The 24,217-nt window shown below is 36.0% G+C and overlaps 2 protein-coding genes across 2 annotated transcripts; both read left to right on the top strand.

Moving 5' to 3' along the window:
* Positions 1 to 3,981: 3,981 nt before the first annotated feature.
* Positions 3,982 to 4,881, top strand: LOC112542962 (vomeronasal type-2 receptor 26-like). Its single transcript, XM_088142496.1, has one exon. The coding sequence runs from the start codon at positions 3,982 to 3,984 to the stop codon at positions 4,879 to 4,881; it is 900 nt and encodes a 299-aa protein (XP_087998622.1).
* A 2,119-nt stretch (positions 4,882 to 7,000) lies between these two features.
* Positions 7,001 to 20,802, top strand: LOC148215782 (vomeronasal type-2 receptor 26-like). The gene is made up of 6 exons (XM_088142495.1): positions 7,001 to 7,176; positions 8,527 to 8,815; positions 11,036 to 11,139; positions 13,865 to 14,054; positions 18,499 to 18,625; positions 19,901 to 20,802. The coding sequence occupies exons 1-6, from the start codon at positions 7,001 to 7,003 to the stop codon at positions 20,800 to 20,802; spliced, it is 1,788 nt and encodes a 595-aa protein (XP_087998621.1).
* Positions 20,803 to 24,217: the final 3,415 nt, after the last annotated feature.

The raw sequence follows: 24,217 nt of genomic DNA, 5'->3' as shown, positions 1-24,217 counted from the left end.
TATAGCAAAAAGAAAAAGTAACTGGGAGAGAAGATATCTTTGCTTTGTCTCTAATTCAATGTTAATTAAGAGAGATTATCTACTATTTAATCTTAAAAGATGTTTTTATATGGTAATATAAATTATAATTTGTTTGTACAAAGTTGTTTCCAAAATTCATATGCTTTCATGAAGAGAATAGGTTAGACAGGTTAAGTTTATCAAAGGCTTTTTGCAATCTGTAACAAAATAATTTAAAAGTTTTTAAGTAAATAAATAAATAAATAAATGCATTATTCTAATGAAATGAATTAATGATTTCCTATAAAGGTTCTATCACTTATCTATTTCTAGTGAAACCTGTTTTGTTTTTCATTGATATATTCAGGAACCAATTTTGTCAATCTATTTTCTAAAATTCTTGAAAAGATTAGTCTGATTATTAGAGAAATGGGTCTGTTTTAATCCATGGCTTCTGGTTTTTTACCTGATTGGACTAACAATGTTATCTACAATGGCTGGTGTGGGTCTTCCAGGCTGTGTGGCCATGGTCTTGAAGTTTTGTTTCCTAACGTTTCACCAGCACCTGTGACCGGCATCTTCAGAGTGCAGGAGCACAGACAGGAGCAGTTCTCTCTGTGCCCAGGGTGATGTGACCCTTTTTGTGGGTATTTATAGAGATCTGGGGGGGAAGGGAGGGGGAGATTGGGGGTGGGGTTGGGTTACTGAGTGGCTGCTTGCTTTGGTGTCTGCATCTGTGTGTATCTTCCTGGGGATTAGGCAGGGTTTTTTCTTCTATTGAATTGTTAATGAGGGGCTGCTGGGGGTGATTAGCAAGTTCATTGTGTGAACTGTTCACATGTCCTGGTGGTTGAGCTGAGTTCGTTGACCTTTTGCAGGCTGTATTTTTCAGGATTAAAATATAGCCTGCAAAATACAGCCTGAAAAATACAGCCTGCAAAAGGTCAAGGAACTCAGCTCAACCACCAGGACATGTGAACAGTTCACACAATGAACTTGCTAATCACCCCCAGCAGCCCCTCGTTAACAATTCAATAGAAGAAAAAACCCTGCCTAATCCCCAGGAAGATACACACAGATGCTGACACCAAAGCAAGCAGCCACTCAGTAACCCAACCCCACCCCCCAATCTCCCCCCCTCCCTTCCCCCCCAGATCTCTATAAATACCCACAAAAAGGGTCACATCACCCTGGGCACAGAGAGAACTGCTCCTGTCTGTGCTCCTGCACTCTGAAGATGCCGTTCACAGGTGGTGGCGAAATGTTAGGAAACAAAACTTCAAGACCATGGCCACACAGCCCGGAAGACCCACACCAGCCATCGTATGCCGGCCGTGAAAGCCTTCGACAATACAATGTTATCTACATTCTTTTCATGATTTTGATACTTCTCTACCTCTTAAGATATTAAAAAGTGGAAAAGAATATTCAGCTAAAAATCATGAAATGTTTTATAAATTCTTTGAACATTTAATGATACCTGGAGATTTACCAGATTTCCCCTTCCTTAAATTCATCAAATATAATTAAGGCATTACAAAAATCATTTTAGTATTGAGAATTACTAGTCAAACTTCACTTATTTAAATTCATCAATGGGGCTAAATATAATTTATTTAAAGTTTGAATGAGATAATTTAAAATCTTAAAACATAAAACTATTTCTTTAGTGCTAGAAAATAATTTGTCTTTAGGAAAAAAAAAAGTCTAATTATTCATTCTCTTTCTGTTTTTTTTTTTTTTCCAGTTTGTTGGCTAATAACTTAGAATTTGGACCTGAAGATCTAAATTGTAAAGATAGTTTTAATTACTCACAATGATAAATTTGATTACTACCAGTTGTCTATTGTTATTCTCCACATCTGAAGTTTCATTCAACATTTGTGATCTATTTTGAGTATGCCTTCTTTTAGTTCTAGAATCATCATCTTCTAAAAGACCTCCTTCAAATGTTTTCATTGTATTCTGCATTAGATTTTGTCTTATTTAAATAACTCTGAAAAATGCTTATTCCTCTTTAATTTTATTTAAAATTTCTGTATTATCCAACAATAAGAGTGGATACTTTTCAGAGTCTTGAAAAAAGACTTCAGTGTTGATGAGACCCACTGAAATAATTTCAGCACTGGGGAATGGTGGGAGCCTAATGTATTTCCCAGTTTAGAAGAAATAAGGTTACCTATATAATTGATAGAGCTGAAAAAATAATTCAATCTTGAGTAGTTTTGATGAGGTTGATGAAAAAAAACCATAAATCCTTAGAATTAGCATTCTTTATTTGCACAATATCAGTCAGCCATGATTGATTGAATGCTAATCATTGAATGATTGATTTTCCTTCTTTCATTTATTGGGCAGACCTTGCCTGTTTCTGTGTGCACGGAGAGCTGCCTCCCTGGTTCTTTCAGGAGAAAGCAAGAGGGGAAGCCGTTTTGCTGCTATGATTGCCTTCCATGTCCCAAAGAGAAAATGTCAAGCCAGAAGGGTAAGAGGCATTGTGAACCAAGTTGCCTTATGGTTCTGCAGGTCTCCCCAGGCAGATCCATGAACATATAAGTATGGGAGCTGAATTATATTCTTTGTCTATTAGCAGATGTTGCCCTTCCCATAGAAAAGGATTCCCCAACCCTTTGAAACTCTGCCTTCAGGCAGAGTTAAGGTTTGAAAACTGGCTGGCTTAAACTGACTGGCGTAAACTTGCGTAACTGCAAATATGCTTACAATGTTAAATCAGCTTTCTTTTTCTCTATAGAGGTGCAATGGTCTTAATTTTGTGAGGATTTGTTCCAGAGTTTCTTTTTCATTACTGTCATAACTGCAAACAGTTGCTAAACAAGGCAATCAGTAAATAAGGACTACCTGTAGCCCTTTTCCCCAACTCCCCTGCCCTTTGCAATAGTCATCCCAGCACTGGGATAATTAACAAGAGAATTGATGTTTGTATTTACATTCATTGGAGAGGAAGGGATTACAAGAGAGTAAGCAGGCACACAATGGGGAATACACATCGAAAGGAAGACACTGGGGCTGACTGTTTGCCTACTGTCCTGGTGGCTTCAAGACACCACCCACTTCCAAGACAAACAAAAGCCGTTAGTGTGAAACTGATTAGGGTCTTGTCAGTGTCAGGCAGCAGTGTGAGGCAGCTGGAGAGTTCTAATCGATTCGTTAAGGTCACAGAACTAAGCTTGTTAACTTGGGGTTAGCATTTCTTAGGGAAGTGCTGTAGTGGTAAGAAAAGCAGCTCAGGAAGAGACTGCTTGTTTAGGAAATATCTGTGCTCTGAGGTGGGGAAAAAATGGGCCAACATAGGACAAAAAACCTACTAACTGACTGTAATGGCAAATACGTGATTGAGAGAGAGACACTGCTAAGCTTGTAAATGTGGGCATTGGTCACAAATTTCATTTTTCATCACAGTTCTGTCAATGGTCGAAGTCCAAGGCAGTCACTAAATGAAGACTACCTGTAAGACATCCTCTTTCTCTCACTTTGGATTATGGTTTCCTTTTTTTAACAATATATCACTCTAACTTGCACAAAATCTGTTCCACTTGATTCAGAAGCCTCAGAAATGTTTTATGTAAGGAGAATAGGGAACACCTTTCCTCCTTTTCCTTTAGCAAAGCTTGCATTTATGGATGTGAGCATTAATTTTATTTTATCATACAGAAATATAAAAATAGAAGAATATTAAACATAACTTATCTGATAGGAAGACAAAATATTTATTTTTATTTATATTATTTTCAATAATGCTCTCTAGAAGACCTTGTTGAAGACTGATGTACAGGTAGCAATAAAACTCAAGAAATACACAGAGAGACACAATTTGAAGCACAAGTAATATATAAGCAACATGAAATGAATCATGAGTAAGTAACATTCTCTCCCTGGAGATTCTGGCTTCCAGAAAAACTGTGTAATGATACTATGACCATAGAACAAACATATATAAATTTATATATTTAAATTCCAGACATGGATGACTGTTCGAAATGCCCAGAAGATCAATATCCAAATAAGGACCAAGATTCATGTATTCCCAAGAAAATATCATTTTTGTCCTATGAAGAACCAATGGGAATATGTTTAGTTACTCTGGTAGTTTTCTTTTTTCTCTGCACACTTGGGGTGCTGGCAACATTTCTGAACTATCACAATACTCCCATCGTCAAGGCAAATAACCGAAGTCTAACCTATGTTCTGCTCATCTCCCTCCTCCTCTGCTTCCTTTGTTCACTGCAGTTCCTTGTTGCACCAGGTACTATAATATGCCTTCTCCAACAAATTAGCTTTGGCATCATCTTCTCCGTGGCTGTGTCTTGTGTCCTGGCAAAAACCATCACTGTGGTTCTGGCTTTCATGGCCACCAAGCCAGGATCCAGGATGAGGAAATGGGTGGGAAGAGGACTGGCCACCTCCATTGTTCTTTCTTGTTCCCTGATTCAAACAGGCATCTGCACAGTCTGGTTGTTCACATTTCCGCCATTCCCTGACATTGACACCCATTCAGAAATTGAGGAAATCATCCTGCAGTGCAATGAAGGGTCAGCTACTATGTTCTACTGTGTTCTGGGCTACATGGGCCTTCTGGCAGTTGCCAGTTTCACAGTAGCAATTTTCTCCAGGAAGCTCCCCAGCAGTTTCAATGAGGCCAAATGTCTGACCTTCAGCATGCTGATCTTCTGCAGTGTGTGGCTCTCCTTTATTCCATCCTACCTGAGCACCAAAGGGAAATACATGGTGGCTGTGGAGGTTTTCTCCATTGTGGCCTCTAGTGCTGGGTTGCTAAGTTGCATATATTTCCCCAAATGTTACATAATTATTGTTAGTCCAGAGCTAAACAACAGGGAGCAACTAATAAAGAGAAGTAGTTAATAATATACAACCCATAGCCTCTTTTTACTATTTTTCTCTTTTAATATCCTTTCTTTTAATTCTCCACATTGTAAATCACTGATGGGGGGGCAGAAACTTTTAGGAGTGGTTTTTGGCATATGAGCAAAGCCTTGTTAAATTAGCCCTTGCTCAATTAAAATTGAAAATTAAGGTCCATTTTAGGATTCAGCTCGTATTTTGAGGAAGATTTGCTTGCATTCAATTCACTTAGAGAATCAAGATCCAATCTCAGGGAGAAAAGAAAAGAAAAGAAAAGAAAAGAAAAGAAAAGAAAAGAAAAGAAAAAAGAAAAAAGTTTGTTCCTAGTCCATAATGGGAAGGCATGAAGATGCCTTGACATGGATCATGTTTTGGTATGCTGTTGTTTAGACATTGAATAAACAGCTAGGAAAAATTAAGAAAGAAAGGGAAAAAAAATAGTAGAGACACAAAAACTCCTATTTTGATTTTTTTCTCTCATGTAGTATTCCTTCATTTAAATTTCCATTATCTTCATCCTTGATATTGATATTCTATGGATTCTTTTGTGATGCATGTGTTGAAGAGAAAATTCTTGGAAGCATTCCAGCTTGAAATAAGTGGAATAAGTCTTCCTCAATTAGCCACAATTCAGATTGTTTTAAAGAGGGCTGTGATTTGATTTAAGAGATTCAATTTATAAATAAATAAATAGTAAATAATAAATAAATTATAGCCTGTAATATGAAAGCATCAAAATGCCTGACAAGCTTTGTATCTTGGTATGATGAAAACAGTAACATAGCAACAATGATAATTACTTCAGACAATATTAACTCTGTCAGGTCCTAGACTGAGAGAATTTTGGTGAAAAAAAAAATTGAAATATTCCTCATGTACCTGTTTTAAACACATATAGCAGTAATCAAGAATAACACAACATTGACCAGATAGACCAGAAAGAATGTTTGTTAATTTTAAAATCTAAGTGGGCTAAGGCTAAGAATAATGATCACAGGATGTGCTGTTGGTTCAAAGACACTCCTATGGGCCTGTTACTGGAATTCTGCAGCAAAACCGACAAGCTGTTTCTATATTAGGAATTTGCTGTTGATAAGCTGTCTGTGTATTAGGAATTTCCTGTGCCATTTTGGCTTGTTTTTTTGATTTGATACATGACTAGAAAAGGAGGAAGTGTTGAGATAAAGTTCAACTATAGTACCCGTTGCCTCATTATAATAGTAAGGTATGCACCCCTAGGAGTAAACATGAAATGCTAATACCCCCCCCAATATTATTATGGGGTATTAGTTTTAGTACTCATGTGCATGATGTAATATGCTCATGGATTTGTTTTAGCCAATAAGAGTTGTGATTAATGTTTCCTGCTGATTGAAATGTATAAAAACCTTTCGGTGGCGCACCATGGGGCATCACCCAAAGGTTTCTATACCTTTGATTTGGATCTTTCATCCTGAGCATGTGTCTTCATTCTGTACAGAGGAGTGGGGAAATCTTCCCTCAGCTCTGTACATGATTTGGCAGCCTCTAAAAACTTATCTTCCTCACAGAGGTGCTATGTTTATGCTCCCACATTTTCTGGAACATTTTTTTTTTCGGCTAAAAAAAATTAGAATTTAGAATGCAGCATGAATTTCTCCATCTTTACCACTTCTAACTTCCCTTCATCTCCGAAAACTTTCTTTCATTATATGATGCCTTATTGACTCATTCCATCCTTATTATTTCATTCAAAGGCTAGACATTGAAATTTAAAAGTTGCAATTTCCTCTTTCCTTTATAATTACCAAAAAGACTATTATTAACTTTGCTGTTCCTCAAATCCCTGACTGACAAATTAGTATACTTGGAAGAATGAGGACAAAGTGCTGATGGACATTTTAAATATTTTAGAGTTTAGGGGCAGGTAAGATATTATCAGAATGATCTTTCAGAATCATTTCTATTCTGAGACTCAGAACAGAATGGAGGTCATATAAAGAACAGATTGAGATTTTGTTCAAGCTCGTCCAATTTTGAGGATTCTTAAGCATTATACGGAAGTGAGAGTATCTTTGTCAAAGTGGGATTGATATTTATTGTGATGATATTGATTCTTCTCCTACTGCTATTGCCACATATGGTTTGCAAGGCTCGACTAATAAAATGCAGCATCCGAGATCCTATCCCAATTGTTCACAAATATTTCCAACCAGGTGACCTGATCATTGGCGGCATTACTTCTTTTGTCTTCATAACCACAGACATAGAAAGCTTTGAGGAAATTCCCCATAATTCTCTTGTTGGTGAATCCCTGTAAGACATTATTTTCTTTCTATAGTCTATATCAATCTAGATAAAATTCTTTAGTACACCTATTCTATGTGTCATAATTAGTTATAGTGATTAAAAAATAATCTTTCCCAGGTAAAGTTTAACTGAGATGTTAATTAAAGTTTAAAGTTTAATTTTTCAGCTGATAAATTATTTTATTGCACTTTCTAAAGGAAACCAATAGCTAGAACCTATGTTCCTTACATCATTAAAAAAATAAAATCAAACTAATCATTCAATATCTCATGGCTAATAGATTCTGACAAGACAGGAATGCCTGCTCCCCACCCAGTCCCTTCCTTTGGTATTGGAATTACAGTATCAGCCTCTAAAACTGACTCTGCAGAAGATGTGAAATTGCACTGAACCATAGGAATAACACTGTTCAGTCAGAGGTACATCATATTTTATCTCAGGAAATGAGACATGCAGGTTTTTTCCAGGAATAATTTTCTTACGAATTAAAAGTTGTTGTTCTTTAATTGGGGGGAGGAGCTGACAGGAGAACCATATTCTCTCAGTGTTATTATATTGGTAAAATCCTCATTCTGCCTTTCTTAGTCCTCTTAATTATTTTTCACCCAGTTTCTCCATTACAAGAAGTTCTTACAACAAAGCTTATCAAGGTCATAAACATCACATCAGTACCACCAATTTTTACAGATGTTGTTAGAGAAGAAAAACTCTTTGAATTTTGGTTAAATTTTAGTAGAGTTTCTAGTATTCAGAGAGTTTTGAATTGTTTAATAACATAATAGAAAAAGCTTCAATTTATAGATTACTTAACAAGGGTTTGTGATGCTATAAAAGTCATTGTTGCTTGTGCTTCAACAAGAAATATGTAGTGTTCTACATATATCTTGATGAAGCGAGACTAAATTATAAATTTAAATTATAAAATGCTATTTTTGCCATTTCTTTGCAGTTATTTAAATTAAAATTAAACCATTTTTAGTGTATGAAAAAATTAGTAATCCAAGTTTACTTCCCAGATGTACAATGCTAATGTCCATGATATACGATTCTGGTCAGCTTCACATAATTAGAATTGCTTAAAAATAGTAAAGACATTTTTTTAAAAAACCTGTGATTATTCCCCTCAAAAATAATTCCACAATATTTATACTGAATAATAATATAAAAATCAAAATTAACATGAAACAGTGACTATTACCTTCTAAATCATTACTTTGTTGGAGCTTAATCTATTAAATAGCTAACATGAAAGAGTGATTATTGGTTTCTGTGACCTTTTTTTTTTGTGGAGTTCAGTTTCACTGCCCTTTCCAGGTGCAAAATTTCTTTTGACACAGCATGTAATTCCCCTTGCAGAGTCCTGACTAAATATTATCAGCATGTCTTGACCATGATATTTGCTGTGAAAAAGATCAATGAAGACCTCCAGCTTTTACCTAACATCACCTTGGGCTTCAGAATCTATGACAGCTATGCTGGGGCAGAGACATATCATGCCACAATGGAACTTTTCTCCAGTCAGAACAGATTTGTTCCCAATTACAAGTGTGGCATCCTGAATAAACTGATATCGGTTGTCTGGACTATTGATCCTGGAATCTCTCTTGATATGGTAGATATTTTAGACACTTACAAAGTTCCACAGGTAAGATGGATTAGCTTTGTCTTTTCAGATGTAGGGGATTGCAAGACCTTAAGATATGATAAATGTTCATGTACTTTTCTCTGTGGAGCAAATTTAAGAAAACATATCTAATCTATCCTAAAATAAAACAAATTCAATATCAGAATTTGTGGTGCCTGTTATTAAGGTTCAAAGATTAACCATTAATGATCATTAAAAATAACCTATTAGGCAGGAACAGGTAAGTGAGGACTACCTGTATAGTTCTCTACAACCATCACATGAGGTAGGTTGGGTTAAGAAAGTGGAACTGGCCCAAAGTTAACCAGTGGGCAGTCGTGGTTGAAATCTTGCACCAGGGTCTTCTCTCTCTTCATCCAGAGCTCAGTCATAATACTGCTTTGAAGTGGGGTCATCATGATGGAAGCTTTTTAAAAATATATTTATTGCTTTTTAATTAGCAATAAAAAAGAAAAAAACAAAGCACAAGAATAATAATACACTATCAAGAAGAAGGAAAAGAAACATTAAAAAGTGCTATTATGAAAAAGTGACAAAAATACAACAAAGAAAATAAAAAGCTTAGCATAGTATATGATTATAACAGTAAATAGTTTTTTATATATAATAAAAATATTATTCAGATGCATATATATTTCCAATATATTTCTGTGACTATCATATTTTTTTAACCTACCGTATTTTGTATAAATGAGTCCCATATTTTACTATACTTGTCCATACAAAGTCTACATCTATAGGCAATCCACTCATAAGTGGAAAGCACAATCAGGTCTTCAATCCATTGAGTGAATGGGGCCATACATTTATCTTTCCAAAATTGCAATATCAGTCTTCTGGCCATAGTAAGGGCACAGAGAATCCATTTACTTTGTCCAGATGTCAAATTCCATGTACTAGGTAAATAGTTCAAAAGAATATTATTGTCTGAAAATTTTAGGTTTTGTTGCACAATCATATTTATATAGTCCATTACTTTCTCCCAAAACCTAGTCAGTATAGGACATTGTAAAAACATATACTTTAAGGAGGCATTGTCCTTATTACAACTCCAACAAAATGCTGTTTTTGACAATCCTTTTCTATACAAGCATAGTGGAGTCCACTAAATAATAATAGCCCTTTTACATTGATACTAACTTCATCCATTAATTTTGTTTTGGCCCACTTATCAATATTCTCCCAATACCAATTCATTTTATAACCTTTACTTATTGACAAATATCTAGTACTTAACTTTTCTATAGTTAAATATTTTTCATATTTTCTAATATTGCTCACTGATGTAGAACCGGCATAGGAACTCAAATTAATATTCATATAGCATTGTATTACATATATAGAGAATCTATACTTGAAAGAAAAAAATAAAAACATGATTAAGTGCAAGAAAATAAAATAACAAACAAGTAACATTATTAAAAACCTGGAAAGAACCTTAAAAATAAACAGAGGAATAAAGAATGATGATAAAAGTTAATACAGAGTATGAAGGTTGTTGTGAGATATGAACAAGGAAAGAATCCATACTGGATTCACACTAAACCTTAATGAAGAATATATTTCAGTAAAATGAAAGGATATCCTTGAATTTAAAACCATACTGAATAATTACAGCCGATGCAACATGAGCAGAATCAGAAGCCTCATTTCGATTTATGGTGCAGCAGAAAAATCTTTCCTGTCTCTAGTAAGTCCCCCTGGATGTTTTGTCCCTTTCCCCCAGTATCACATTGTAACCTGAGAAGAAGAGATACATGAAGAGGAATTGACAGGACTATCCTTGGAGATGCAATGTAAGAACTCCCCAATTGAACATTCTAAACCAAGAAGCCCATAAGCAGTTGCAGTTCATAAAAGTCTTTTTTCCAAGTACTTTTTTCCAAGTAGTTCAGAATCCTTTGAACCTGGGGCAAGATAAAAGTACTCTAAGTACATAAATAAGTAAGTAAATACCTATATAAATAATAAGCCACAGCAGGGATTCAGATGTCAGGGACTTTATGGAAGCCAATTCAGGGGACGGGAATTCAGATAATTATAGAATTGTAGATTTGGAAGTGAACAAAAAGATCATCCAGTCCAACCATAGTCTCATAAGTATCTTGTGCACAGGAAATATGTGAGATATTTTAGAAATCTAAATTTAGGGAGGATACACAATTTCTTTTGTAATCATGTTTTACCAATCTCTTCATTATCTAATTTTTATTTTCATAGTTCCCAACTGGCTCTTCTTCAAATGAAAGCCCTTTCTACTACCAGATGGTTCCAGGTGAAGAACTTTATTACAGGGGGATTATTCGACTACTTTTGCACTTCAGGTGGACTTGGGTTGGGGTACTTGTGAAAGAGCTTGGTGGAAAATTTGAGCACCTAGTCTTTTCCAAGTTTTCTCTCCATGGCATCTGCATTGCCTTCTTGGAACAATTCAGACCAGTTTATATCAACAATTATTTTGATAGTTTGAAATGGCTTGTTGAAACCTTTCATCTTTTTATTAATAGCAAAGCCAATGCTGTCATAATCAATGATAATTATCTTTTAAATTTAAGATGGTTGTTATATCTACCTGAAATGGAAGTAGTTTCTATAAAGCCAAAAGGTAAGGTGTGGATCTTGGCGTCCCAAAAGGGTCTTGCATCATTCTTTTATCATAGAAGCTGGGACATCCAAGTCCTTCATGGTGCTCTGACCTTTGCAGCTTCCTCCAATGAAGTTACAGAATTCCAACATTTTCTCCAGACAAGAAATCATTTCTCATTGAAAGAAGATGGTTTCATCAAAGATGTATGGGAGCATGCATTTGGCTGTGTATTTCCAAATCCATCTGGAAATGAGGAAATGGAGGATATCTGTACAGGGAAGGAGAAACTGGAGAGCCTTCCTGGGGCTTTTTTCGAAATGAGGATGACCAGTCATAGTTACAGCATATACAATGCAGTGTATGCTATGGCACATGCTTTACATGTCATGAAGTTGGGCCAGCAACAGCACAGGAGAAAGTTGAATGTCAGAAAACTCAATCTTCAGGATCGTCAGCCATGGCAGGTATGTTTGTTTGTTTGTTTGTTTGTTTATTTCTTTCTTTATTTATTTATTTTCTATGCCACCCATCTCCCCCAGAGGGTAACTCTGGACAGCTCACAATCAAAATCAAACCTCAAAACAGTTAAAAATATAAATATCTACATGAAATTAGCTAAGAAAATCAAACTATACAAAAAAACCGTATACATAAAAAGACTAAAACAGCTTCATTCTTTGGACACATGCATATATGGTAACTATTTTCTATAGCAAGGTTTATTTCTGTTAAAGGCCACAATGCATTGTCTTTGTACTAGACAAAGAAGGCCCCATGAGTGCAGAGTGGAATCAAATAACCTTGGGCACTACAGATGACAGGAATTATCTGCCTAGGGGAGCATAATCTGATCTCTAATCATCTATGAGATTTAGATCAGTCCAAGCATATTTGGAAATCCCTTTCACACTGTATTAGAAAAGGACCATGCTTTCAAGAAGATGTCTTTTTAGGAGGTTATGAAATGAGGGATATGAAGAAGAAGAACTGAATTAGCATGTGAATGAAATGCAAGAAATGAGAAGACATCTTGAAAAGCAGAATAGAAGTATATAAACAGAAATATTTATTCTTCTGCTTGTAAACTCACTACCAGAAATTTCTGAGTCTCTAGTCCATGCATTAGAAGTGAGAGATGGAACAGATCTTGCCCTTTGTCCTCACAAGAGTATGGTCGAAAAACTAACCAGCCTGCATCCAAATTGTATTTCTCCCCTGCACACAAGGAACACAGTCAGTAAGTAAACAAAAGCCAGTCAAATGTAGTGAAAAGCAGTCTTAAAGATAATGGACTGTTTGAAGTGGACTGTGCAGAGAATAAGGCCAGAAAAGCAAAAATTATGGAGTCACCAGAAATGTTTAAGCATTTGTCACAGACAGATTATGCATAAAATCTAGAAGCTGTTCATAAATAAGTCAGTTTAGCAAGAAGACTCAGAAAGCAACTATGTGCAGCCCAACCAAACATTTAAAGGCAAAAGGAGGGAGACATTCATTGAGAGAAAGGAAGAATGAAGAAAGAAGAGAGAAGGGAGAAGAGAGAAGAGAAAAAAAGAGAAGAGAGAAACAAATATTACAATTGGCAGTCTCTCTATTTTTCAATCTCTTAGTCTGAAGACCAGAGCAACCACTTGCTCAGACAACAACTGCAGCATTTTCCAGAATCTATATTCTTATGTATGCCCTCAATCTGACTTAAACTGCACACAATCTATTTTTGCCTTCCTCCACTCCCCCTCTTAATCAGCCCACACATCCCTGTATGATTTAATAACCTGATTGTAAGGATCATTCTCGCCGGAGAAGAAATCTATCAGTAACACAATCTTTGTCTTCCCTTCCCCATCATGGCTTCTTATAGAACCAATAAAAATGGACACATTCATTTTTATGGATTTCATTATTTGCTGAGTCAAAATGCATCAATGGCAGAGTTTTTAACATTAGAGAAAGATAGTGTTGACATTTTGGAAAGTAAATCCAGCCCTTGCCTGTTCCTTTCTGTGGCTGATTAATTTTAAAAGTTCCTTTAGATATTAACGTGATCTGATCTTCCCTGATCAGTTTCTCCCTAATAGTAGCAAGGAGAGAAACTTCTTAAAGTTCTTGCAAAAATAACGAAAGATTGATTATATTTATTTGTTAAATAACACATTTTCCCAATAACTTATATTTTTGTATATTAAAATATGTATGGTTTTCTTGGGTGGGATTATTTTTAATTATTGAAAGTTAGTAGACTGTAAAGGAGTGATTTTTGATTAAGGACTATAGATAACCATCCTTGAGAGAAACACTAGCACATTAGAGTAGGAACAGTCTGCCATATATGTAAAATGTTTCAAGTAAAAGGATATATATGGTATCACATAGTTCTATACGTTAACCATACTTTATTTTTGCATATGTTTTTTTCTTATTTAGCTTCACTTCTTTTTAAAAAGAGTCTCATTTAATAACAGTATTGGGGATGAAATTTCCTTTGATGAGAATGGAAAACTGGTTACAGGACTGGATATTGAGAACTGGGTCACATTCCCAAACCAGTCCTTCCATCGAGTGAAAGTTGGGAAGCTGCTTCCCTGGGCTGGTGAAGACAAAAGGTTCACCATTCATGAGGAAGCCATCACCTGGCCCAGCACCTTCAATGAGGTAGGTTCTGAACGCAAGTCATTTTATTTGAATGATCGGGGTGATATCCAAAGAGTAGCTCTATATCAATTAATATAAAAAGAATATGAAATGTTGTGAGGAACTGTAAGCAAGGTAACAATTCAAACTTTCAGAAAGATGGGATACCTAATCGATTACATAAATTAGTATTGGTTTTCCAAGCATATGTTGCTGTAAAGCTTAAAAAGTCAAGGAAGATATATGATGTTTTTGTACCTACATTATTGTAAAGGACAAGGGCCAGTTTGGTGTAGTGGTTAAGCCACAAGGCTAGAGTTCCTGCCTTAGGCATGAAGCCAACTGGGTGATGTTGGGCCAGTCACTGTCTCTCAGCCCTAGGAAGGAGGCAGTGGTAAAACCATTCAAAAAATATTGCCAAGAAAACTTCAGGGACTAGGTCAGCAGTTGTTGGCAGTTAAGTGGGACTAGAAGGCATGCACACAGTACATATACACACACAGAATAGTAATGGATATAGTGTGTTTGTGTGTGTTTTTGTATTTTCTCTATATATGTAGTTTCTAGACTTATTACATTTTATTTCTAAGCTTATGCACCTAGAGTACGGTACAAATATATATATATTGGAAAACTGTTAATTTTTATTTCTCCAATACTTTGCATAAATATTAAGAACATGTAAATCATAGAAAGAATGCTTTGATCTGATGAGGTTTTGACTGAATCCAATTTCTGAAGTAGATTTATAAATCATAGTGAATCCTTCTTTTTTAAAAATACCTAATGAGTTCTGAGAACCGCAAAATGCTTCACATATTCAATACTGTTTCTAGGGTTATTATATGATATTAAAATTTTACTTCATTGATGGAGAATGGGGTATGTGTGACCATTTAGGTTTCATGATAGAGTTTGTTAAAACAACTGATAAGCAGAAATAATTAGGAAAAGATTGTCCACTGCTTTTTGGTATTTGGGGGAGATAATATGCCTTATCAGCAGAAAAGACAACTCTCTTTCTCCTTTCTCTCAAAAACCCAGCCTCAGCTCTGGCTCTTGATGAAGTTTAGAAAAATAAAATATAATAATAATGTTTTGTTTTGTTTTTAAAAAGGCTGCCAAAATGAATTAATCTAGGTCCATTTTTAAGCATGCTTTATGAAATGTTTTTAATTGTTTTATTGCTTTTTTAACATTTGTTTCATATGTCACTTTGAGTCTGTCAGAGTTGGGTGTCTATAACAAATTGAAATAAATACATAATAACTATTGTTTGCTATCTGACAGTATTCATTTTCTATTCCAATAATAATGAACCAATCATATTGTTTTTCTCAGATGTGTGGGGGAAAAAACACAAATTAAATTTTTGAAACAAATTATTATAAAAAAATGAATTTCAAATAAATTGAACAAAATGTATTTTTCTAATACTTTCACTGAAGCAATTACTAATGGATCATTAATTCTGTAGTTAAGTTGAGTTATGACACTCATCAAGGATGCCATCAACCATATTATCTTTCTGGAATGCCTACAAGGCTTTCTTTTCTGCATCCATTGCTCCAGTCTTTAGCCGTGGGAGAGGCAAGATATTCCTAGAGGCTGCTCTTCTGAAGGGTGCCACATGGTTTAACAACTACATAAAGCCTCTGAGTGAGGTTTTCAATGGTTTGAACTGAGGTATTGTCAATAACCTGAAAACCAAATTGCCAGGTATTCAGAAGCCTTGGTTTCTGGCTGTTTCTCCTGAAGGCCAGGTCTCCCTGTTAATAACTCTATTCTCATTTAATCTTGCATGAGAGGGCACAGCAGCAACACTTTGGACTTGTTCCTGCTATTATTAAACTCAATCTTCTAGCTTTCAAATACCATGTATGAAGCTACCTCAGAAAACTTTCCCTACATTCAGCTGCAACTTATTTTTCCATGCAGCTGTCCAAAAATTACTATGTTAATCAATATTTACATAAGTTTTAATTCAATTTTTAAACCATCAAAAGATAAAAACTCATTTAACTTTTAGATATTCTGACCCCTTTTTCAGTATATTTCCCTTGTTTTTTACGTCTGATCACTCCTCTAAACCTGAGGTATTTTGTGCTAATTATTATGCCTGATAAATTCTGTAAATCTTTTTGCAATTTTTTTTTTTTATATTATGACCCGTCATTTCCAAATTAGGGAAAATATTTGTCAAATTGCCTGACAAATTGCAAGACTTCTGAGAAAGATTCATTAATTTTGAACTTGTTAGGGCCTTAAGATACTAGAGCTACATCATAAGCAGAGAAATGGTTAAACTATATACTTTTAATTGCAAGAGGTTCCATCACTCTTCTACAGCAAAAGAAAAAAAGTAATTGGGAGAGAAGATATCTTTGCTTTGTCCTCATGCAATGTTAATTAAGAGAGATTATCTACTATTTAATCTTAAAGGATATTTTTGTATCATAATATAAAGTATAATTTGTTTGTAGAAAGTTGCTTCCAAAATTCATATGCTTTCAGGAAGAAAATAGGTTAGACAGGTTAAGTTTATCAAAGGCTTTTTGCAATAACTAACAAAATAATTTCAAAGCTTTTAAAAAGATTTTTTATTCTAGTGATATCAGTTTATATAACAATTCTGTTAGATATCTACCTCTAGTGTGTTTTTCATTAATATATTCAGGAGCCAATTTTGCCAATCTATTTTCTAAAAAACTTACAAAGATTGATCTAGTCAATCAATTAATCAATTTTTATTTGATCATAGACCAGGAAATAATAATAATAATAAAAGAATTACAATTAATTAGGATAAAAAAGAGAAACACATAAAATTCTAAAATATGTAAGAAAAATTAGACGAGATACAGTACGCCATACTGTACAAACTATAAAGCAGTACTTAGCTGTGGTCATCAAAATGGAATCAGATTGATATGATAGTAACAACTTAAGATAAAACAAGTCAGAATGACCAGGATGCTTAGTGAAGAATGGAGGTAATAATTCCTGGTGAGCACCTGCATAGAGGGAACAATACAAAATAACATGTTTCCTTGTTTCAATTATACCTTCACCACATGGATGCAGTCTCCATTCAAAAGGGATGTTTTGGTATCTCCTTTCAATAACAACTATTGGGAGGGCATTAAATCTAGCCAAGGATAAAGCTCTTCTGAATTTCAGAATCATTATACAGTTTAAGTATCTGGCTAATCAGAGAAAATGTGCAAAATGACTCAAACAGATGTTTCTAGGTAAAACTGATAAATCTAACTACAGCTCTAAATCAATGACCCATTGTTTCAGATCAGCTAGTGCATGTTCATAGGAATGGCTTCTGGATTTTTACCTGATTTGACTAACAATGCTATTTACATTTCTTTTCATGATTTTTATACCTCTCCACCACTTAAAATATGAAAAGGTGAAAAAAGAATATTGAGCTAATAATCATTAAATGTTTTCTAAATTCTTTGGAAAATTAATGATATCTGGAGATTTACCAGTTTTCCTCTTCCTTCAGTTCATCAGATATAATTCAGGCATTACAAAAATCATTTTAGTCTTGAGTAATACTAGTAAATGTATTGTCGAAAGCTTTCACGGCCTGAATACAATGGCTGATGTGGGACTTCCGGGCTGTGTGGCCGTGTTCTGGAAGTTTTGTTTCCTAACGTTTTGCCAGCATCTGTGACCGGCATCTTCAGAGAGAACTGCTTCTGTCTGTGCTCCTGCCCTCTGAAGACCCACACCAGCCACAATACTAGTTAAATTTCACTTATTTAAATGTATCAACAGGGTTAAATATAATTTATTTAAAGTTTGAAGGAAATATAGCCTTATCTCTCTAGCTTTCTATCTATCTATTATCTGAAATCTTAAAAAAAAATTCTCTGGTACTCCAAAGTAATTTGCCATTAGGATTGAAGAAGAAGGAGAAGGAGAAGGAGAAGGAGAAGGAGAAGGAGAAGGAGAAGGAGAAGGAGAAGGAGAAGGAGAAGGAGAAGGAGAAGGAGGAGAGGAGGAGGAGGAGGAGGGGGAGGAGGAGGAAGAGGAGGAGGAGGAGGAATCTATTCATTCTCTTTCCTTGTTTTTTTTCTTCAGTTTGTTGGCTAATAACTTATAATTCCTACCTGAAAATGGATTATCCTACAGTAAAACTGGATACTTTTCAGTGTCTTGACAAAAGACTTCAGTTTTGATGACTCCCACTGAAATAATTTCAGTGCTGAGGAGTGGTCTCAGCCTAACATATTTTCCCAGTTTAGAAAAAACAAGGTTACCTGTATAATTGGTAGAACTGAAAAAAGAATGAAATCTTGAATAATTATGATAAGGTTGATGAAACAAACCCAAATCCTTACAATTAGCATTATTTGTACAATATTGGTCAACCAAGATTTTACTAGTTTTTTTTTAAAGTACGTGATTGAATACTAACATTTTCCTTGTTTCATTTATTGGGCAGACCCTACCTGTTTCTGTGTGCACGGAGAGCTGCCTCCCTGGTTCTTTCAGGAGAAAGCAAGAGGGGAAGCCGTTTTGCTGCTATGATTGCCTTCCATGTCCCAAAGAGAAAATGTCAAGCCAGAAGGGTAAGAGGCATTGTGAACCAAGTTGCCTTATGGTTCTGCAGGTCTCCCCAGGCAGATCCATGAACATATAAAAATGGGAGCTGAATTATATTCCCTGTCTATGCTCATCCTGGTGCTGGGATAATTAGCAAGAACAGACTGATGTTTGTTGATTGGAGAGGAAGGGGTTACAAGAGAGTAAGCAGGCACACAATAGAGAATACACATTGAAAAGAAGACACTAGCACCAACTGTTTCCCAGGTACGCTGATGGCTGCAAGCTGCCAGCCACTTAGCAGGCAAACAAAAGCCTTTAGTGTGAAACTGATTAGGGTCCTGTCAGTGTCAGGCTTGTTAAATTGTGGTTAGCACCTTTTAGGGAAGTGCTGCACTGTGGAGAAAAGCAGCTCAGGAAGAGATTGCTTGTTTAGGAAATCTAATAATATGCACACAAATTTAATAATAAATAAATTTAAAAAATTAAAAAAAAAATCTCTCTGCTCTCTGAGGTGGGGAAAAAAATGGGCCAGGCACAGGACAACACCTACTAGCTGACTGTAATGGCACATACATGAGTGAGAGAGAGAGAGAGAGACACTGCTAAGCTTGTAAATGCAGGCATTGATCACAAAGTTATTTTTTCATCACTGTTGTAACACCCAACAGCCGATGTCTGAGGCAGTTGGTAAAAGGACTACATGTAAAGGGTTCTGTTTCTCTTACACTGAATTATGATCCCCTTTTTTAACAATATATCACTCTAACTTTCACAAAATCTGTTCCACTTGATTCAGAAAGGTTCAGAAATTTCTCATATAAGGGGAATAGGGAACAGCTTTCCTCCTTTTCCTTCAGCAAAACTTGTATTTATGGATGTGAGCATTAATTTTAATTAATTTCATACAGAAATATAAAAATAGAAGAATATTAAACATAAATTATCTGATAGGAAGACAAACCTATTATATTTATTTATATTTATATTATTTTCAATAATGCTCTCTAGAAGACCTTGTTGAAGACTGATGTAGGAATAAAGCTCAAGAAATACATAGAGACAGCCAATTTGGAGCACAAATAATATATAAGCAACATGAAATGAATAATCAGTAAGTAACATTCTCTCCTATAACACAGGAGAATTCCCATGTTCTCCTGTGTTCATTATGCCCTGAATACAGTGCAGTGGATACTGTCCCAGCCAGTCTTGCTTCCAGAAAAAAAATCTATATAATGATACCAATAATAGTATGACCATAGGTCAAATGTATATGGATTTATATATTTAAATTCTAGACATGGATGACTGTTCAAAATGCCCAGAAGATCAATATCCAAATAAGGACCAAGATTCTTGTATACCCAAGAAAATCTCTTTCTTGTCCTATGAAGAACCAATGGGAATAAGTTTAGTTACCCTGGTACTTTTCTTTTCTCTCTGCACACTTGGGGTGCTGGCAACGTTTTTGAAGTATCACCATTCTCCCATCGTCAAAGCCAATAACCGAAATCTCACCTATGTTCTACTCCTCTCCCTCCTCCTCTGCTTCCTTTGCTCACTACAGTTCCTCGTTGCACCTGGCAATATAATATGTCTCCTCCGACAAATTAGTTTTGGCATCATCTTCTCAGTGGCTGTGTCTTCTGTGCTGGCAAAAACCATCACGGTGGTTCTGGCTTTCATGGCCACCAAGCCAGGATCCAGGATGAGGAAATGGGTGGGAAGACGACTGGCCACCTCCATTGTTCTTTCTTGTTCCCTGATTCAAGCAGGCATCTGCATAGTGTGGATCTTCACATTTCCCCCTTTCCCTGATGTTGACACCCATTCAGAATTTGAGGAAATCATCCTGCAGTGCAATGAAGGCTCAGATACCCTGTTCTACTGTGTCCTGGGATACATGGGCTTTATGGCAGCTGCCAGTTTCACAGTAGCTTTTTATTCCAGGAAGCTCCCCAGCAGTTTCAATGAGGCCAAATGTCTCACGTTCAGCATGCTGATTTTCTGCAGTGTGTGGCTCTCCTTTGTTCCATCCTACCTGAGCACCAAAGGCAAATACATGGTGGCTGTGGAGGTTTTCTCCATTGTGGCCTCTAGTGCTGGGCTGCTGGGCTGCATATATTTCCCCAAATGTTACGTAATCCTTGTTAGGCCAGAGTTAAACAACAGGGAGCAATTAATAAAGAGAAACAATTAATAATATACAACCCATACTCCACTTTTTATTATTTCTCTCTTGTAATATCACTTCTTTTAAGTGTCCACATGTTAAATCACTGACTTTCATGGGGAGAGGGCAGGAATTCTTAGGACTATTTTTTTATGGTATATGAGCAAAGCCATATTAGAGCCAATTTGGTCTACTGGGAGACCAAGTTTGGTCTAGTGGTTAAGGGACAAGGCTACCAAGCAGGAGACTATGAGTTTTATTCCTGCCTTAGGCATGAATGTTGGTCAGCCTCTCTCAGCCCGACTCACTTCACAGTGTTGTTGTTGTGGGGAAAATAGGAGGAAGAAGGAGTATTAGGTATGTCTGCTGCCTCGAGTTATTTATATAAATTAATAAATGTGAGGGGATAAAAATCTTTAAAAAAAAGCCTGGTTAAATTAGCCCTTGTTTAATTAAAATTGATAATCTAAGAAAAGAAGAGGGTGTTAGTGTATTTAAGAATGCAGCTCAGATTTTGAGGAAATATTGGATTCAAGTTGCTTAAAGAATCTAGTTCCAATCTCAGAAAAAAAGAAAAGTTTGTTCTTAGGGGAGGTATGAAGATGCCTGGAAATGGATGCTATTTTGGAATGCTGTTGTTTAGGTCTGAGCTAAGCAGCAAGGAACAGTTAAGTTGGAAAAATATTGTAATAGTATATACATAAAGACTGCTACTTTTATTATTTATCTCATGTAGTATTCCTTGTTTTAAATTTCCATTATCTTTATCCTTGATATTGATACTGTATGGATTCTTTTGTGAAGTATGTGTTGAAGAGAAAATTCTTGGAACTACTTTAGCTTAAAATAAGTGGAGTAAGTCTTCATCAATCAGCTTCTACTCAGGTTGTTTTGAAGAGGGTGTAATATGATTTAAGAGATTCAATTTATAAATAAATAATAAATAAATAATAAACAAACAAATCATAGCATTTAATGTGAAAGCATCAAAATGCCTGACATGCTTTGTATCTTGATATGATGAAAACAGCAACATAGCAACAATGATAATTTCTTCAGACAATATTAACTCTGTCAGGTCTTAGACGGAGATAATTTTGGTGGAAAAAAAAATTGAAATATTCCTCATGTACCTGTTTTAAACACAGATAGCAAAGATAAAGGATAACACAACATTTTCCAGATAGACCAGAAAGAACTTTTGTTGATTTTAAAATCTAAGTGAGCTAAGGCGAAGAATAATGACTACAGGATGTGCTGTTGGTTCAGTTTTCTAGCAGTCTGGAGGTGTTCTAAATTCTGGTGGTCTGTTTGGACTATGAAGCAGTGCAATGTGCTTTCCAGGAGATGTCACTACATTTCAAAAGGTACCTTGATTGCAAGCTATTTATCCCAGATGATGTATTTCTGCTGCACCAGTGTGAGTCTCTGCGAGTAGTAGACACATGAGGACAAGATGGATGAGTGCCAGGCAGCCTGACTAACACTGCCCCAGTTGCTTTGTTGGAGGTATCCATCTCCACTGCAAATGGTTGAATGAGATCTGAAGGACAGATGCAAAGGCAGTTTTTCTCCAGAACAGCAACAAGGCATTTTTGATGTTGGGGAGGAGCAGTGGAAGCCAATGCTTACTGGGACTGGAGTTCATTCAGCTGGTAGGTAAGGAGGACAATGTGCTGAGAGAGCTGGGGGTCTTACACCTTGATTTGCTCCATTTTCATGGCTGCAGCAGAGCCAGGAATGGCTTCCTTGCCCTAGGTGATATGGGATTGGAAACAAGCTGTTCTATCCCAGGCCAGACATACATATCCACAAAGGAGTTCATTTGCAAGAGGCTTTACTTTGGATTGAGCACTTAAAAGCAATGGCAGGCAGAGTTAGGGTGCAAATGCACACACAGTATAGAGCAGTTAAAAATCCCTTGGAAGCTGGGAGGGCGGAGCTGGCGTCGCGGCGATACGGCGGGCGATCCTGGGCTTCCAGGATCGCAGCCGATATCTCCCCCCCCGGACGGTCCCGATGGACCTAAGCCGTCCCGTAGAGATGGCGATCGCAAAGGGCGCGTCCCGCGGATCTCAGGGACGCTGCAAGTCCCAGATTGATCCCGGGAGAAGCTCTTGAAGCCGGCGGAGGAGAGGCAGCCAAAAATGGCTGCGAAAGCCGGGACAGCTCCAAAGGAAGAAGAAAGAGAGGGGTGTCAACCGGGTGAGATGGATCTTTACTATTCAACTATTCTTAGAGAACACCTTAAGTAACTTAAAGAGATTTTTAAAAGTGAAGAAAAGTGGATCAAGCGGCAAGATTGAGCCTTATAAAAAAAAAGGGGGGGGGGAATCTTTTTTTTTTAACTTTCCCTTTTTAGTGGAATTGGCAAGATGTTTTTTCTTTTAAAAAAATATATTTTTAACTGGACTGGCTTTTTCTTTTCAATACTCAATAATTCTTTATCTTAAGACTCTTTTTTGACTAAGATTTCTTTATTGTTATAAGAAATTTATATTTTTTGATTTTGAAATGGGGAAAGTGGAGTTAAGAGAAAGTAAATGAAAGAAAGTTGCACTGCCATCTAGAGGCTCGACATAGTGCCTTTTTTCTTCCATTGTGACGCATGCTCAAGGACCCTGGGCTTTCTAAAAAGATAGTGGGATGTGCATGTTTATACAGGTGCCATCTGAATAACTATAAACAAGAAAGTGGAGTTGAAAGCGACTTTGAAAATATCAAGATGGAAAGTTTGAGTTAGTCACAAGAGCCTTGATTAGTGGCAGTAGCTCTTCTTTCTGCTAGAAGCTCTGCTTTGCTCTCTATTCCCCCCCCCCCCCCCAAGTTGGATTTTTAAAGAGACCTAGCCTTTCCCCTCCTCTTCTTTTTTTTTCTTTTGCTTTTTTTTCTCTTTCTCTTGGCAAGAACAAAGATAAAGAATCCTTTGACTCAATGAAGGTTTATACAAGATAATAGACTATACGAGAAACACAATGCAGAAAAAGATTTTTAAACTATTGAGGATGACTGTAAAAAACTGGAAGAAGAGCTGCAGAAATTCCTGCAAAAAAAAGAAAAAAAGATATTAAAGCTAAAATGGACTTAATTAAACATAAAACGGGATCAATGGAGAAGGAAGAAATAGCACAAGAAATCAGAAACATTAAATAGAATTATTTTGAGGCTTATAAACTGAGAATTAAAAGGGTTAATCAACTGATAAATGAAGAGGGACAGACTTGTTCTTGGTACTGAGGGCGAGAAAAAGATTATACAAGATTATAATGGAAAATCGTACTAAGAGAATGTATAAAAAGAAGAAGTAAAGCAATATTGAAAGAAACTACTCCAGATGCCTAAAGAAAAAATGAGGGGAATACAACAATGATGGAACTGACAGAAGCTTCAAAAAGCAGAATGTTTGAAAGGACATTTATTATTGCTTTCTCTTATCCAATAA

The sequence above is a fragment of the Python bivittatus genome, unplaced genomic scaffold (genome assembly GCF_059951505.1).
Source record: "Python bivittatus isolate LINGU-HERP-01145 unplaced genomic scaffold, Pbiv_v1 ctg000440_np1212, whole genome shotgun sequence".
Classification (NCBI taxonomy): domain Eukaryota; kingdom Metazoa; phylum Chordata; class Lepidosauria; order Squamata; family Pythonidae; genus Python; species Python bivittatus.
This window is presented reverse-complemented; position numbering and strand designations above follow the sequence as displayed.